The sequence below is a fragment of the Anarhichas minor genome, unplaced genomic scaffold, assembly GCF_050575085.1.
Source record: "Anarhichas minor isolate MPS153535 unplaced genomic scaffold, ASM5057508v1 ptg000174l, whole genome shotgun sequence".
Lineage (NCBI taxonomy): Eukaryota > Metazoa > Chordata > Actinopteri > Perciformes > Anarhichadidae > Anarhichas > Anarhichas minor.
The window spans coordinates 239,619-255,871 of record NW_027466620.1 but is presented as its reverse complement, the minus strand read 5'-3'; the positions used below and the strand labels follow the sequence as shown (position 1 = coordinate 255,871).

The window sequence follows — 16,253 nt, the reverse complement described above, 5'->3', positions numbered from 1 at the left end:
GAAATGCAGCGAACTGGAATGTGTTTATGCCCAAAACACACTGCTTAATGTAGTGCTGCAATGTGTCCAGCGCTTGAGCCAGGTTGCACTGAAAATTAAGAGGCACTTTTTCGAGGCGCTTTTTCACCCACTGGGAAACAGACCTCATCCCTGTTCTTTGTTTTGCTCTTTCCTTTAATTGACTCTTCCTTTTCTCCTTTGATCACAGTTATAGCTTCTTGTTTAAAGAGCTGTTGGAGAGTTACAGGTCACACACCGCCAGAGTTTTCTGATTGGTGCTGGAGATTCTCAGAATGTTTTTCCCTCCAATCCTTCTCAGTCCCCACAGGCTAGTGACGAGCTCAGCAGAGTGTGAAGACTCGAGGAGCCTTTAGCTTTAGTTCCTTCATCTGTGAAGGTTATCTCTGAAAGGCTTTGGTTGCAACTTACAAATATATCCCCTCTAGGTAATGTATTATAGGAGTCTTGGTTCTGGTACCTCAGTGGGTAATCTCTTTAAGGGCCCCGCTCCTGGAGAGAGTGAGGTTCTCGCTGGGTAAGCTGTGAATATGTGAAAGGCCTGGCGCCCATGTGATCATAGCGCTGTGAGACACCCTGAGTCCTGTGGTGTCAAGCCCAGTCTCTAGCCGTGGCACCTATATCCCCGGGCAAATCACGGCAGCTGGAATTCACCCCCGCCCCCTCCACAACCTCCTCACTGTCAGAGAAGCGCAATGCACACACACATACTATATGTACCCCTCACACACCGGGGGAGCAGGCAGGCATGGAACTGGTCCCGGATTTTATCTGAGGTGACAGCTCCTCACACTTCAGTGTTTGGATCACCTCAAGTATCTGGGCTATGAGGGGAAATGAGCACTGCTCCACTACAAAGTCCAGATTTAGATTGACTGAGCTTGTCCTCAGGCCTGTGGGCTGCTGCTGCTGCTGCTGTACTGCTGCTCCGCCTGACAGAACACCCACTTCTGCTGCGAGGGACTGGTGTGTGCTTGTGTGTACGTCTGCGTACTGTATATGTGTGCATGTGAGTGTGTGCGTGTGTGTGTGTGTGACTTGGTAGAGCCTACTTTGAAGAGTCAGAGAGAGTGGGGGAACGAGAGCGATGTGTCAGGTTTGGTTAGAATTGAGGGTGGCATCAGAATATGCTCGGCACTAATATGGCACCAGTATCTCTGTCCCTATCTCTGCTTTCTGTCACTTAGTTGCCATTCTCTCCCCGCCCTTGACAATGTCTCTTTGGATTATGTGATTGGACTTAGCGCTTGGAGCACCCCTCATCCCTCTGCGACACCGCCTCTCCCATAAGTCTCTCCTTTTCTGCCCTGTCTCCGTCCCGGCCGCCCTCCTGCTATAATACACTTGATGTCTATTTAAAAAGCCTGGTGAAAGCTGTATCTGTTCTGCTGTCAGAGGATCATTGACAGCACTAATGCCACTTGTCCTTGCCTCATTTGGTGAGAGGTGACACCTAGCCGCAGCCCACATTCATCAAGTGGCAGTGGGAGCGCTGTGACATCAGAGTCAGAGCAGACAAGCCACAGAACTCTGGGCAGCCCGCTCCCTGGACGGCAACAAGAAAGCACGGCCATCTTGCATTCATCCTCTGAACTGCATAGAGGGCATGTGGCTTCTTAAATGACCTTACCTTTGCTTAACTATACCCTGTTCATGCTGTAGAGTATTATACATGCAACTTCTTAGTTGCAGCTGCACAATGCAAGGTATTGCATAAAAGGGATACTGTAGCAAGTTCTTCAACTCCTCTATTGTCTAGTGTGTTTTATTAGCCTATTACCTGCGCATACGCAAATGCAATGCCTGTTGATAATTGAGTAGTTGCTTGCTGTGATGGGCCAGTGTGTTTGTGTCTGTGTGGGAGATGTAGGTGGATATGAGCTTGTTACTTTCAGGACTCTGTCCTGAGGCCACACGGGTGTTTCTCTAGAACAAGATGCTCATCCTTCCCAGCAACACCTCTCCTCTCCTTCGGTTCAGTCCGGCCATTTAAAGCTGCCCTGTGGAGTTTTTGTACAGTAGTTAACAAACACGGTTTTGTTTACATTGAACATTTCTCACTGAGAATTACCGTCCGTGTCCTTAAGGTCTTACGAAAAAAAGGATGTCAATGCATTCATTTCAATTTTGAATTACATATGTTTTCTTATTATTTTTATAACTACAAGCTAGACCTTCTCCTCACCTGCATCTCTCTCACTCTCTCACTCCTTTTAGGGGCATTCGCCAAGTGTCGCTACATCTACTATGGCAAGCACTCAGAAGGAAACAGATTCATCCGAAACGACCAACTCTGATGGACAGCTGGTCAGGCACAAAGAGTCATGAGTGACATGAGTGACAAGGGATGCCAGCAGAAGGAAAGAGGATCAAATCAATCTTTTATTTGTCAGAACGACTGGTGATAATCGAGCCACCTGATCTCCCACTGGAAAAAGATTTTTAACTTCATCAAAAGTATTTGTTATGTAAGTGGAATGGGGTTTTTTTTGAGTTCGTAATCCAGCCCCATAGTTACGGCCTCCTCTGCTGTGCTGGGTCTGCATCTGCCTCCCTGCTTCCAGCTCAGAGTCAGAGATGACACTCCCACTGACATGATTGCCTCTAAGCATCAGCAACTGTACAACGCCAGACACACACACACACACACACACACACACACACACACACACACACACACACACACAAATGCAAGGACAGTCTCTGTCGCTCTCTTTTTGGTTCTCTTACACACAGTCAGTGACAAACACAGCCTGCCAATTGTATCCTTTTCTTTGACAGCCATGATGGATCACCCGTCCACTACCGCCACTAATCAAGGGTGAAAGGGGTGACGGTCACACACACCTGGGGCCTGACATGGACTCATCTCTCTCATTCTCTCACTCTGTTTTAGACACTCTCTCTCTCTCTCTTTCTCTCCCACACAAACACATGTATACCTGCTGATTAAAACATTAAGACATTGCAAAGAGTTTGACAACGTAACAAGATTTCCCAAGGCGTGCTCAGTTTATCTTGTTTAGTTTGTGGCAGACTACAAAATGCTGTTCCCTTCTTTTGTTTGAATGCATTTTATTGAATGAATTTTGTCTTTGTGTCTCTAAAAACATATTTCTGATATCTGAGTGATGTTTTGGTCAGTTTCTGTTGTGTAGAGATGTATCAAATGCAGCTTTTAATGTAAAAAAAACATTCCAATACTAGCTTTAATGAAGAACATAGTTGTAACCAAGTATGCCTTTCAGGTATATCGTTATGTATTATGGTGCCATTTTTCCATGTTGTTTTGCCTTTTCCCTCACTGTGTGTCTTCGACCAGTTAAATACTTCTTACTGAAATAGTCCCTTCATTATTTGCATTGCAATGTGATGTACTGCAAACAAAGAATAAGACCTACTCTTCAGAAAATTGCATCTAATGGAATATTGTCTCTACAGTTGTAGTGCTTTTTTAATGTTTTTATTTTATAATATGTCTATGATCACTGTGCACTGTAAATGTTTCTGTAAATGTGTTTATTGTGATTTTTAATACCTTATTACAACAATAATGCTGCCATCTTTTAGCATCTTAGTTTTAAGTTCTCGTGGCAACCTTCCAATCGAAATGTTTGACATGAATGATGTCATATTTCTGACACAAAATTGTATTAGCTGGAATCCTTCAAGTGATTAAAAGGGTTTGTCTAACACATGTCTCTTCTCAAACTGCTCCAGAGCTTAAGGTACTCAGGTTCCTTCACATTAATTCCTTCTGCCACCGTAATATACTGTATTGATTGTAATGATGAAATGTCCAAGACATTCATATTGTTTCCCGTGTAAAGCCTATAGAGCCAAAAGACCCAATCAACATTTTAATAGCCCTGTGTGACTCATAATTACAACCTCAAAAGTGGTTATAAAAGATGTCCCTGACTGCCATGAGGCTTGATTACATTCCCTGCTCCTTTTAAAGGTGAAGTAGCTGGACAAACCATGGTGATGAGATCGAGAGGAGATGTTTGCTCTACGTGTATTTGGGATTTGAAAGAAGCCATGTTGAGCTTCAGTCTTACACGTCAATCATCCACAGGCCGATGGAAAAAAGGTCAGAGATAGCCTCATGCAATGTTTGTTCACTATGTCGGTTTATTTCTTGCTTCTATTTGCTTAACGATTGTGTGCATGTGAGAGTATGCACGCTCGCCAGCCTGAGCGGATACGCCACTTCCTACGGGACTGTGTGACCATATTCCAGCTGACATGCCGTTCAGGAGCCTGGTCACTAGTGCCGGCGTTTCAAAATGACAAGGTTTATTTGTCTGTGTTTTGATATGCTCAGAGGAAACTGGGGCTGACAGCCGGAGGAGGTAGGAAGAGGGGAGCCACAACAAGTCCCCCCCCCCCCCCCCCCCCGCACGACACAAAATGTCATCCTTCCCCTGGCTGCGGCGCGCACCCAGCCATCCTGCTGAAAAGAGCAGACATTTAAAACTTTGTGACATGTGTCACAGGCACTGCCATTGAGCCAGTGCCACTGACAGAGCTGGAATTGACAGGCCCCGAGCCACCGGAGCTGACTGGGGGACACACCGAGTTTGGTGTGTGTCACTTCTCATCTTCGTCAGGGACGTATCCTGAGCTGCCACACCAACACAAACTGCGTTATGGGATGGGCGTGGAGTGCCAGAGCAGGTTGACATATGCTTGACGTGCACCTTTGTGTATGCGAAGGGATGAATGGGATGCCTGGCAACACAGAGAGTAGATTAATTAAGGTGTGAGCCACAGCCATCTACTTGTAGGCAATGCCCCCCATTGACCCTCCGCTCACTGCTGCTGCTACTTGGGAACTTCCTGGCTGAACAAATGGCACGTCACTTCATCAGAGCAGATCAGTGACGTTCTGGTACAGTAGCCCTGCAAGCTCTTCTACTAGCCACTCTACTATGTGTCTGTGTGTGCACGCTCAAAAAGAAGGTATAATTCTGTACCTACCTACCTACATTTTTATATCCATGCTTGAGTGAGCCACAGTTGGCTGTCTGAGCACGTATGTAATGAATTTTGGTGTTGCCTTTAATACGTTTGAAATATCTTAGAAATGAAACGCGACTGTGACAGTGTAAACACGATAAAACCATTTTGTATGATTTGATTTCATACTAGACACTATAATTTATTATACACGTTATAATCATGTTTTAAGTATGCAGGGCATTCACACTGGAAAAGTGAAGAAAGTAATACTCGATGTTAAATCTGCTTGATTTTTGAGTGTGGTGTTGATTGTCAACTCACAATGCACAAGGAAAATAGTAAGCCTTCAAAAATGCAGACGTTGGTACACAATGCTAATGAAAATGTGTACCATGTATGTTTATATATAGTGCATACAGTATTTCTTTACTGAAATTGTGACAATATCTTCAGATTTTGGGTATGATTAAATGTATTTTACATACTGTATAATCTCTGAGCTCTCTATTACATTGGTGGCACAGCACAATTCACCTCCCCAAAAGGCACACTATTGTGTGACTCACTGTCAAAGGAACTAAGGACCAATCACCCTGTCACTACGTATCACCCCACAGCCTGATGACTGATTGGCATGAGCTAATGCAAATTTACAAGGAGGCAGAGGGAGGAGAAAGGGACTTGTCTTTATGAATGACAACTGGCCACTGATAGCAGAGCAGCAAACAGGATGGGGTGAGATTTAGATTTAACTGTCCCCCTGGCTCTAGAAACCCCCCCCCCCCCCCCCCCCCCCCCCCCCCCCCTCTCTCTCTCTCTCTCTCTCTCTCTCTCTTTCCCTCCTGCACCTGAAGACATTTGGCAACACACCGCTGTCTCACTTGATCCAGAGAAGCCAAAGGAGAGGGGTGTGTGTGGGGGGGGGTTTGGAGTGGCCCTTATTTCCGGGCCGGTCTTAGATGAGTAACATTTGTCATTCAGGGTTGTGCTGTAGTAATTAGCTTGTCAGTGGGCACCAGGCTGAGCTGGCTTTTTTCTGCTAAGAAAGATGGACAGACTGACACGGGAGCTGACAGCCAGTCGATAATGTGGCAATTAATGTCATAAATAATTCCACTGCCAATTATATCAAAATGGACTCTGTTCTTTCACCTTGCCTGGTACTCCCTTATCATTTCCTCTGATAAGGGGGACAACCGTCTTCATCCTCCCTATAATTATGGGGCTTTTTATATGGAAATACAAAATGGCCTCACTCTCCGTCCGCACGTGTTTATAGCACAGAGGTGAGGAGTGGAAAGAGGGAGACATGGACAATAAATGCAGCATGCTAATGAATCTGTGTTTTGTGCCCTTTACCTCGGGTATTTCTACGGGTCACATAACAAGACCTTGAGGCATTCCAAATGTCATTGGATGTACAAAAGAAAGAAAAAAGAACTTGATTTGAAAATGCAGACAATTATGTGAGAGAGATCGATTGGAGCTGATATTCTAAAGGTTGAAAAAGCTTAACCAACAGTGAGAATATTGATCCTGACGCCCCATCACTCGGTGGGAAAAATGATATCCATTCTTTCAAGATGCAGGTCAATCAATCGCAGCAGGTGAGAATACACGATGAGCTGGAATCAACAAGGGTTCGCTGCGTAGTAAATGTGCTGTATATTCAAAGGAAATAAAAAGGGAAAAGTGGGAATTTGCTTTGAAATGCTTACTATCCACCACCTCGGCCTGTTTCCACTGGCTCATTTGTCTCGACAAGTGACTCAGTCACAGCGAATGGTCCCCATCAGCCTGACACTAAACTCTTCCTGTGAAATGTATGAGCAAATAAAGTGAGCTCAGCACATATAAAGCCCTCCTAATGCATTGTAAAACAGCCTTAAACACATCAGATGTATCTTCGGGATGGGAAGGTCGCCCCGATGGTAATATATGGCCTGTGCTGAGAAGTCTCAAGGTCGTGTCAGATGTGCCTACATAATGCATGATTTCCCGTTACTCTTACAGACTCCAATCATGCCTCACAAGCCTTGAGATGAACATTTTACTAAGTAAATCAGCCACCTTGCTGGCATTTCTATTACCCCTCTGTGTGCAGTGACAGAGAAGATGAATAACGCTAAATAATAACACGTGATAACAAATCATATTTACTACTCGTAGGGAGAGAAGCGGCAGTGGATGTAAAACCGTTAGCTGGGTTTTGTTATTCTTTCATCTTGCCTGTATGGATTTTACTTCAGTTCTTTTTTGTACTGTATGTGTGCGGGTGTGTAAATGTGTTCTTTGTACTTTATGGAGATGAGTGTGTCACTCCTCCACTTGTCACTGTCCTCTTGTTAGGTTGTGTGCGTAATTATTGTGTCATTTATTGCACGAGGATTGCTTGCTTTGAATAAAGCAGTTAAATGACCCTGTTAGCATAATTAATTTAACCATCCTGAGGGGCTGCAAAGTCTCATGAATATTCATTATTGTCAGTGTCAGTGCTAAATATTGTACAACAACAATGCAACATGTTTTTGTTTTGTTTTTGTTTTGAAGTGAAACATTCTTTGATGCAGTTTTTGACTAAAATTTTGACAGTTTGACCCTGAATCACTTTTTAAATTTTCTTTCAACAATAACACATTTATGTAGAAGAAACACCTAAATACAATACTTCCCAATGGCTTAATGTTACCAGATTAATATCAAAAGAGACGTTTTCTCTTTTTTTTTACATCAGTTAACTCATTAAAACAACAACTATATTCATTTGCCAGACAACATACAGTAATTATACAGAATGGAATGGCAAAGGACATGCAATGTTGGTATTTTAATGTTTGCACCCTAAGGCCCTACAGCTAATGCTTAACATGACACAAATCATCAGCCATCGATTTTACACGCTTGACTTGAACAATCAAACATTTCGAAGGAAATTCCTGGAAGTATTGGCATTTACGTCTTTTCTCTACCAGGTCCTGAGGGTGGAGATGCTGATTGTGCGTATGTATGCTTGTACGTCCGGTGTTTATCTGACAACTGGACATGAACAACAACCAGAAAAAGCCCTCGGGTAAGACACGTGATTTTCACACATGGGCAATTCTGTATGACTCCATTGAGGCACAAGAGAATACTTGAACAAACAGTGTATTGTACATTGAGCTGAGTGATGTGTGCCTACCAATGATATCGCACTCCATCGTACAACTGGCCGCTGCAGTGTATGTGACTGGCGCTGTGCATCACCATGGAAAGCCTGGTGGAAGCAGAAATTACTATTCAAAACGGAAAGAGAATATTTCCCATGAATGTCTTTGAAACAACAATGTTCATACATTTCATATGAATACACACTTTATGGGCCCCCACGGTGGTGTGGCCTGAGGGGAAAGTGTGTTGTGTTGCGTGTCAGACTTGGTGGTATTTCCTGCGGCGCTCCGATCCTATCTATGGGGTCCTCTGGAGGGCAGCCTCTCGAACGGCTCAACACGGCCTTGGCCGACGACAGTGACATACAGAGGCAGTCGATTTTTGACACACGGCTGTGACTAATTGTGAGGAAAAGGTAAGGGACATCTGTTCTGGGGCCATTCTTAAAGACATGGAGATCCAGCCCACCTCCCCCGGGTATGGCTTAGCACAAATGAAATCCTTGAATCATGAATACTCTGAAGGTGAGCAGCTATTTACTGCGGCCAATCTGGCTTTTATGGGAGTAATATTGGTGGTCACTTGTAGAGAGCTCATGTTTTAAGTATATTTGTCCTCTCTCTCTGTGTATAGCATTTAAAGGAAGCTTATTGACTTTCATTTGTGTCCTGTAGTGTAACAATGTGGCTTCTTGTAATATGTAATTTTTTGTAATGCACATAATTGTTATTGGGAAAAAGTTGGTTCAAAAAGGCAGTGAATTTGAGGTACCAACTGGGATCAAAGGCTTTGCTAAAATCGTTTAAGTTCTACAACTATAATGGTAAACATGGACTCAAACACCTATCACATTAAAGTGCAAGATCCGAGATTGGGAGCATTTCGATTGCCTCTCAATAGCTCTCAGTGGCTCATAGCTAAAAGTACTAACAGCGCTAACAGTGTAAACTAAAGCGAAAGTGCCGACAAAGCTAAAAGTACCTGAGGGGGTAACGGAGGGTGGGTATTCTTACGCGACGACATAGTTGGCAGCTGTAAGCGCCGTTTGAGAGCAATGTAGAGCAGCAATGCTAACATGCTGACTTTAACCATGTCCAATTTTTACCACGTTCACCGTCTTAGTTTAGTGTGTTATCATGCTAACATTTGCTGATCAGCACTAAATAAAAAGTACAGCTGAGTCTGATGGTAATGTCATTAAATTTGAAGGCATTTTGTCATGAACCAGAATATTGGACAATGTCATGGTGGCACACATGTCATGGTAAAAGTTATTTGTCTTTGCATGTAGACAATAATGTATGTGCTGATGTAGAGGGTTGAAAGCAGCTAACCTCAGAAATAAGTTAAAGGAAGGATAATCAAAATGGGTAGAATTAATGCAAGTCAAAAACAGACATTTTAATTCATTTCATCACTAACCCACCCCAAATTTCATTGCATAAGTCACTACATGTGTCTCTTCTATGCTTTGTCACAGGTCGATAAATATGCCTTAAATTGAGTGCACATGCTAGACTTTAAGAGTTGAACATGTAGCTAACTCATGAGATTGTTTGCACGTGTTGCCATAGAAGTGATATGTTTGTGAGAACGTTCTGTGAATGGAGATAGAAGGCTGTAGGCTAACTTGCTAATGCTAGCAGACTGGTGTATTGACACTTGTGAATTCACTGTGTACTTTAATGTATGAAGCCGTTTCAGTCAGACTTTATTTCCTGGTTATTATCTGTAGCCAAACGGACATATTTGTGGTTTATGGCCCAAACAGAATAACACTATTGTAACTTAATTTCGCACATAACATGGCAAATGCACATGCTGGGTAAAGCCATACAAAGGACAGCGCCATTAAATGATCGGGAAGTATTTGTTGTACTTGAACTCGCTGTGTGGAAATGTGTTTTATAGAAAAGGTAAAAATGTGTGTTTTATGATAAGAGAATAAAACTAGAACAATAGATGTTGGAGAAAAGCCGTGTTATTAGTTTTGTTAAGAATAATACTCTAAGGCCAGTTCATATTGGGACAGTACAAAAAATGCATTTATTATTTTTCATGGAAAAAAGTTGTTCTCATAACAAACTGCACAAATCATTCACCATTTCAAACATGCATATGGTGATTTAATGCCAATAGCAGAAAATATTGAATTTCTCACTAGAGTTAGTTTGAATCTCCCTGAGCTAAAGGTTTACTGGTTCTTCTTGTCTATGTGTGGGTAAAAATCAGCCGTGAACCTTCGCATTGGGGTATTAGCAGTGTTTTTGTGTTTTTTCTCATTCTCAGACAGGCGAGATAGGCCTAACCTTGTCTGTCTCTCCAAATATATTGATTAGCCTGTGAGAAGAGAGATGCTGTGAGATCGAGTGCAGAGGCTAAACCTGAAGTAATTGCTCACGACTAATAACATTCCATTATTTCACAGAGAGGGGGAAAAGTTTTACTCTGTATTTTTGAAGAAGTTGTTGTACATGAGTTTGAAGATGGCGGAGCAGACATGTTCTTGTTTTGACCAAATAATGACATGAATGTCCCCGTATTGTCAGCAGTGATTTGCAACATGGCAACCCAAGCTGCCTGATTTGAGAACATAATCTTGATTTCATGATAAAGCACCAGTTACAATGACAGCCTGCTATTGCTTGTGTGTCAGATAGAAAATCCAACCATCAGTGATGGGCTTAGAGAGGAAGACTCGCCAACTTTTCCAGAGGAAAACAAATTGCAAATGGCAGTGGCAGGCAGAAAAAAAAGAATAAAGGCAACCTCTGCGCCTTTGTTGTTCTCCTTTAATTCGGTTAATCGCCCCCAGGTAAAGATTAACTGCCCTTGCCAATTTAATTCAGCCTCAAATGACGCTGCTACAAGGTCACTTTTTCTTTTCTTCCTCTCTTCCTCTGTCTCTTTATTCGCTCCCTCTTTGACCAAACCCCCTCCCTTCCCATCTCCCCCTCTCCTCCAATTCTCTTTCCGTGAGCAGGATTGAGTTGTCATGTAGTTCTAATAGGCAGCACAGGGAATCATTAGTCCACCTCGGCTCCCTGACTGATGGGTATTTCACTCCAATCATCTGAGTACCGTGCGCGTTTGTGCGTCGGTGTGCGTATGTGTGTGTGTGGAAAGAACGGGCGTAAATCCTCCCTCCTCTCTCCACCACAGACACCCCCACCCCCAAACCCACCACTGCATTGTGCCCGTACTGCTATTGACAGAGTGTCAGAGCTGAGGGGAGATGTCTTAATCAACTTAGACACACTGGGCATTGATTTGACAAGCTGCTGTAATGACCTTCTTGTTTGCGTAAAGGATCACTGTTTATCTGGGCCACAAGTGATGCGCTGAGCATGCCTCATTGTCATGGAAACTATTATCACGGCTGAACTGGGATGGATCCGTCTCTCTCCGTCTCTGTCACACGCACAAACACACTGTCTCTTGTACACACATGCAGCCACATATATATTGATACGATATGTTTGTGGTAGCCAGATGTGTGTGACATGTGCGTGTGCGCGTGCGTGCCACATAATGTACATGTGTGTGTGTGCTTGAGTGTGATGTTTAACACTCCCAGTCGAAATCGTCAGGGGTCAAAGGGAAATGCTATAATTGGTGTCAATATCTTTTACATCAATGTTATGGAAATCATTACGGACTGGATGGATTGACTGAGAAGGCTCAATAATCCCAAGACAGTCGTTTTATTTACCTGCCTCCCAGTTTTAGGAAAATTACATTAAACGTTGTAGCTCATTGATTTACTAAATGACGCATAATGACATCTAAAAGGGACAGTTTATTCCCAATGTGAAAAATTTAAAAACACATTTTTTTTTTAAGCTTCTAGAACAGGTCCGTTTGTATTTCTTTATCTTGATCTGATGTCAGGCCTTATCTTAGAAGCTGTGTAGAATTGATTTTTTTTCTCCATATGAATTTTGATCTTCTATCAGCCAGTGCATGTTTAAAGATGAAGAGAAAGATTGCCTTTGTTTGTGTTCAGGCACTAGCACACGAACGGTGTTGTGCTCCATCACCTGGTTCATGGCCACAGGCACAGCCTGTTGCCTTAAGAAGAAGACACTCTGCTGAGTCGATTTGCAGGGATCTCAGGTTCAGGGCGCTGTCAGCTTCTGTCAGGGCAATCAGCAACACTCAGCCTCCCCTGAATAGCCCCGCACAGCAGACGGTAAATATTATTGGCATTCTGACACCCTCTTGCTGCGACCAAGTGTGTAAAATTGTTAATAAGGAACATGATGGGGCCACTGCATGCTGTCGTGAGAATGGAAAAGCCTGCTCTTGTTGGCAATTATCCAAAAAACAGGATGAGGCATCTGCGGACAGGTGATTTAAGTCCTTAACAGAGGGGTGAAGAGGTTTGTTTTGGCAGGGAGGAAGTTAGGAAAAGTCACAGAGGTCACATGGTAAACATTGTCCTTGTGCTTTATCCATTAATACTACCCCTTATAAAATGTACACAAAGACCCTTGTATGCACTGTTTGGAAAAATTGCTAAAGACACCGTCCATAGACGAGGCACTTTAACACTTGAGGGCTATTCTACATGATGGATGATAGTCATCTTAACAATATTAAAACAGGTAAAGGTTGTTGGTGTGTCAGCTTTAAGAGGCTGAGAACGAGCTGCTTGTTTACTGAAATCCACTGTTATTAGTTATTTCTATGCCTCCCCCTGAAAGTCTCAATGTGACACTGCGATAAGGCAAACCGTATTCCTTCCCTTGCATAGAGCACGCAAGTCATTACTTTTAAAAGCATAGTATCTACAAGTCACAGAAGGACACGTTGATAGCGGAATAAAGTACACAATCGTAAACGTTTATGCCAGTGTTCCTCACTGTATGATTACATTTTTATGGTTCATATTCTGATATGGCTTGTTTTTGCTGCCACTGTTAAAGCAATGAGACAGGCCCAGAGGTGGCATTTCTCCTTTGCTTTATGGGGGGAGCGATGCCGAGAGGAGAGTCCTGCTCGGTTTCGTTTGGTAAACACACTGCCAAGCTAAATGGCTGATCAATCAATTTCAGCGGGATCGATCTGCATCAGTTCTGCCTGCATGCACACACCCGGAGCCACTTTATTGTAAATCAATCATTTTGAAAACAACTCACACAGGGGCCCGTCCTCACTAACAAGCCATCAATTCCAGCACCCTTTATCAGGCCACAAATCAACAGCCACAAAAACATCTGCTCCATTTCCATCGCTCCCCCCCCCCCCCCCCCCCCCCCCCCCTCTGCCTTTCTCCGTCTTTTACCCCCATTCCGTCCCCGCCGCTTGTCGTGTTTTGATGGCGTGTCTGGCGAAGAGAAGAGAAGAGGTTGCGAATCTTCACCTCGCCACTTAAGATAACCCAAGGGTAATAGTGTTTGCACATTTGAGAGAGAAATGAGGACAAATGCCAGGGTGGGTCATGCATTCTCCTTCTGACCGGCTGTTTGACGTTGGAGTGTGAAATTGCACACTTCGGCTGAGGGGCCTGTAGGAGGAGGAGGAGGAGGAGGAGGAGGAGGAGGAGCGGGCAGGACGGGGCCCAGAGACTTACGAGATGTCCACTGATTTCGAGCTATGAGAGAGGACTGGTTCAATGTCTGAGATATCGGCCGTCCCTCATCATAACACCTCAGAATTGGTGCTGCGCATGATGTTTGAAGGATTCTCTGGAGATGTCTCAGTACCCTTGACACAGGCGACACAGTGTCTCTAGAAGCCGATTATTTCACTTGAAAAATTGTTGCGTTACATAAAGGTGAAAAATGTGCTTACTTTGGTACTGTTTAATGCTTATCACTGCCAGGCTTTGCTTAGACATGTTGAAGCTCCCCCAGGGGATTACTTTCTCAATATATAATTTGCCCCTTTAGAATAACTGTATCTGTAAAGCCAACCCACATTAAGATGCTACACGTCCCGATGTAATGCCCAAACGTCCACAGCCCCGACATGACAGCACAGCGAGATACCTGGTGTGACGTCCTTTGCTCATCCGTGGAGATTTACGAGCCAATGTGGACAGAATGTGATTCCGATGCTATTCCTTCCCATCACTGTGGATCCCTGTTGATTGACAGTCTGACTGGTGAAAGTGACGGAGCAGCTAATAGCATGTCAGTAAACGTAAATCAAGACGAATGTCAATGGATGAGCGGATTGGCGATGCGACTTGGGCCGCGGGGTCACCGACCCGTCCGCATGGTGGGGATTGGTAAAATACAACATTTATCTTAGGCTTCCCCTGGTGGTAGTCAAGGTCAGGCAATTTTACCGTTTTACTGTTTTACTGTACAATACTACGACTTTTTTCGACATGCTTTCCTATGACTTTTTTAGCCTTTTTACTACATAACATACCTTGACTTTTTTATAACTTTTTTACATACAACTTTTTTTTTAACATGCTATAAAATTACTTTCATGACTTTTTCAACATACTAAATTATGACTTTTTTTTAACTTTTATTTGACATGCGATACAATGACTTTTTTTGACTTATTTCGCCATACTTTAATATAACTTTTTGTTACTTATTATGACATGCTATACTATGAATTCTGTATAACCTTTTTTGACCTACAATTTTTTTTCTTGACAAACTTTACCATGACTTTTTTTTGACATACTATACCTTTGACATTTTTCATGACATACTGTGTAAAATGTATGACATTTCATAATATGCTATGGCTTTTTAATGACAGTTTTTAGGACATACTATAGTATGACTTTTTTATGGCATCTTCTTCGACGTACAATACTATGACATTTACTATACTAAGATATTTTTACGACATATTTGTAATATACAATACAATGACATTTTTAGGACATACTATACTTTTGTAAGCCATATCTTTTACTTAGGATAGCCTATGATGTTTCTAATGGCCTCTTTAATGACATACTATAGTATGACACAACTACCTCACATAATCGAGGGTAGTTTAATTTATAAAAATTTAACTAAGACAGTAAGAAGTTAATGGTATTTTTTTCATGAGGCATCTTAGTCTGCAAAGTAACTATAAGCTTTAGCCGTAAAATAATTTTAGTAGTCTAAAAATAATTATATTTCCCTTTAAAATGGGAAATATAATATCATATCATATAAATAACATTAAATCAAAGAAGTTAAGTAAAAAAGTAAAATACTCATACCTAGAATTTGTACAGTAATTAAGTAAATATGCCTAGTCTTAAGAAGAAAGAGTGGTGGAAGGTGACTGAGGTAGTACAATAATAGAGGAAACATTTCTTTGTAGTTGAAATAATAAAGAGGTTTAGAACACAAATACATCCATTTTAATTTGAGAAAATACAAAAAGAAACCATGTACAATCTATGTACAAACTTTTTGTACAAGACAGTAGATTTATCAGCAGATTATATTTGACAGAGTCAGGTAGATCAACTCGGCACCATCAAATAATCAATGTATCCATCATATCTAGAATGCATCCAAACTAATTAGACAGCTATGTCAAACTCCTGTTTGCTGCAATGACAATGTGCCAACAAATCCTTTCTGTGATACGCAAGAGCAATGTCCTGATTCTTCCTGAACTGATAGGCAGCCAAAAGAAATTAACAATATTGTTACTTTTCTCAAAAAAAAAAATTGCTGAACGCAATTTTAATGTATTGTTAAGACTTGAGACCCCACCTCCCATCCCCACAAGTATTATATGTTCTATGATATCTAATACATTTCCCAGCAAATAATTTATCTGTCCATCCTTTACAGCAAAAAAATAGATAAACAAGAATAATGCAACATACTGTAACAGTTACGTATGACGCATCATAGTCTTTGATTTGTTCAGTGGACAACAACACATCTGACTTTACAGGCATGTGCCTCTACGTGCATCTTTCAGTCATCCATAACTAATAACACTACATAACACAAATAGATAGCCTGTAACCAAGCACACATTAGAGACTATATGTGTGGTTTGATGACTGGGGCTCCCATCTGTCTGCCCCTCAGGCCTCCTGAATGCCACTTTTCGCTATAGTGGGACTTAATATGGGCCCTCCAATTGACCGCCTGCACTGCATGGGATTATACTGGCATGGAGGCATTGATGGC

General features: G+C 42.4%; 1 protein-coding gene across 2 annotated transcripts in view; it reads left to right on the top strand.

Moving 5' to 3' along the window:
- The window catches only part of lrmda (leucine rich melanocyte differentiation associated), a 187,672-nt gene extending 183,961 nt beyond the window's left edge, over positions 1 to 3,711 (top strand). For both annotated transcript variants that reach the window (XM_076085580.1, XM_076085579.1), the window contains one exon: positions 2,236 to 3,711. In XM_076085580.1, coding sequence (XP_075941695.1) covers positions 2,236 to 2,315 — 80 coding nt within the window. In that variant the 3' untranslated portion in view covers positions 2,316 to 3,711. The remainder of the gene's footprint in view (positions 1 to 2,235) is intronic.
- Positions 3,712 to 16,253: the final 12,542 nt, after the last annotated feature.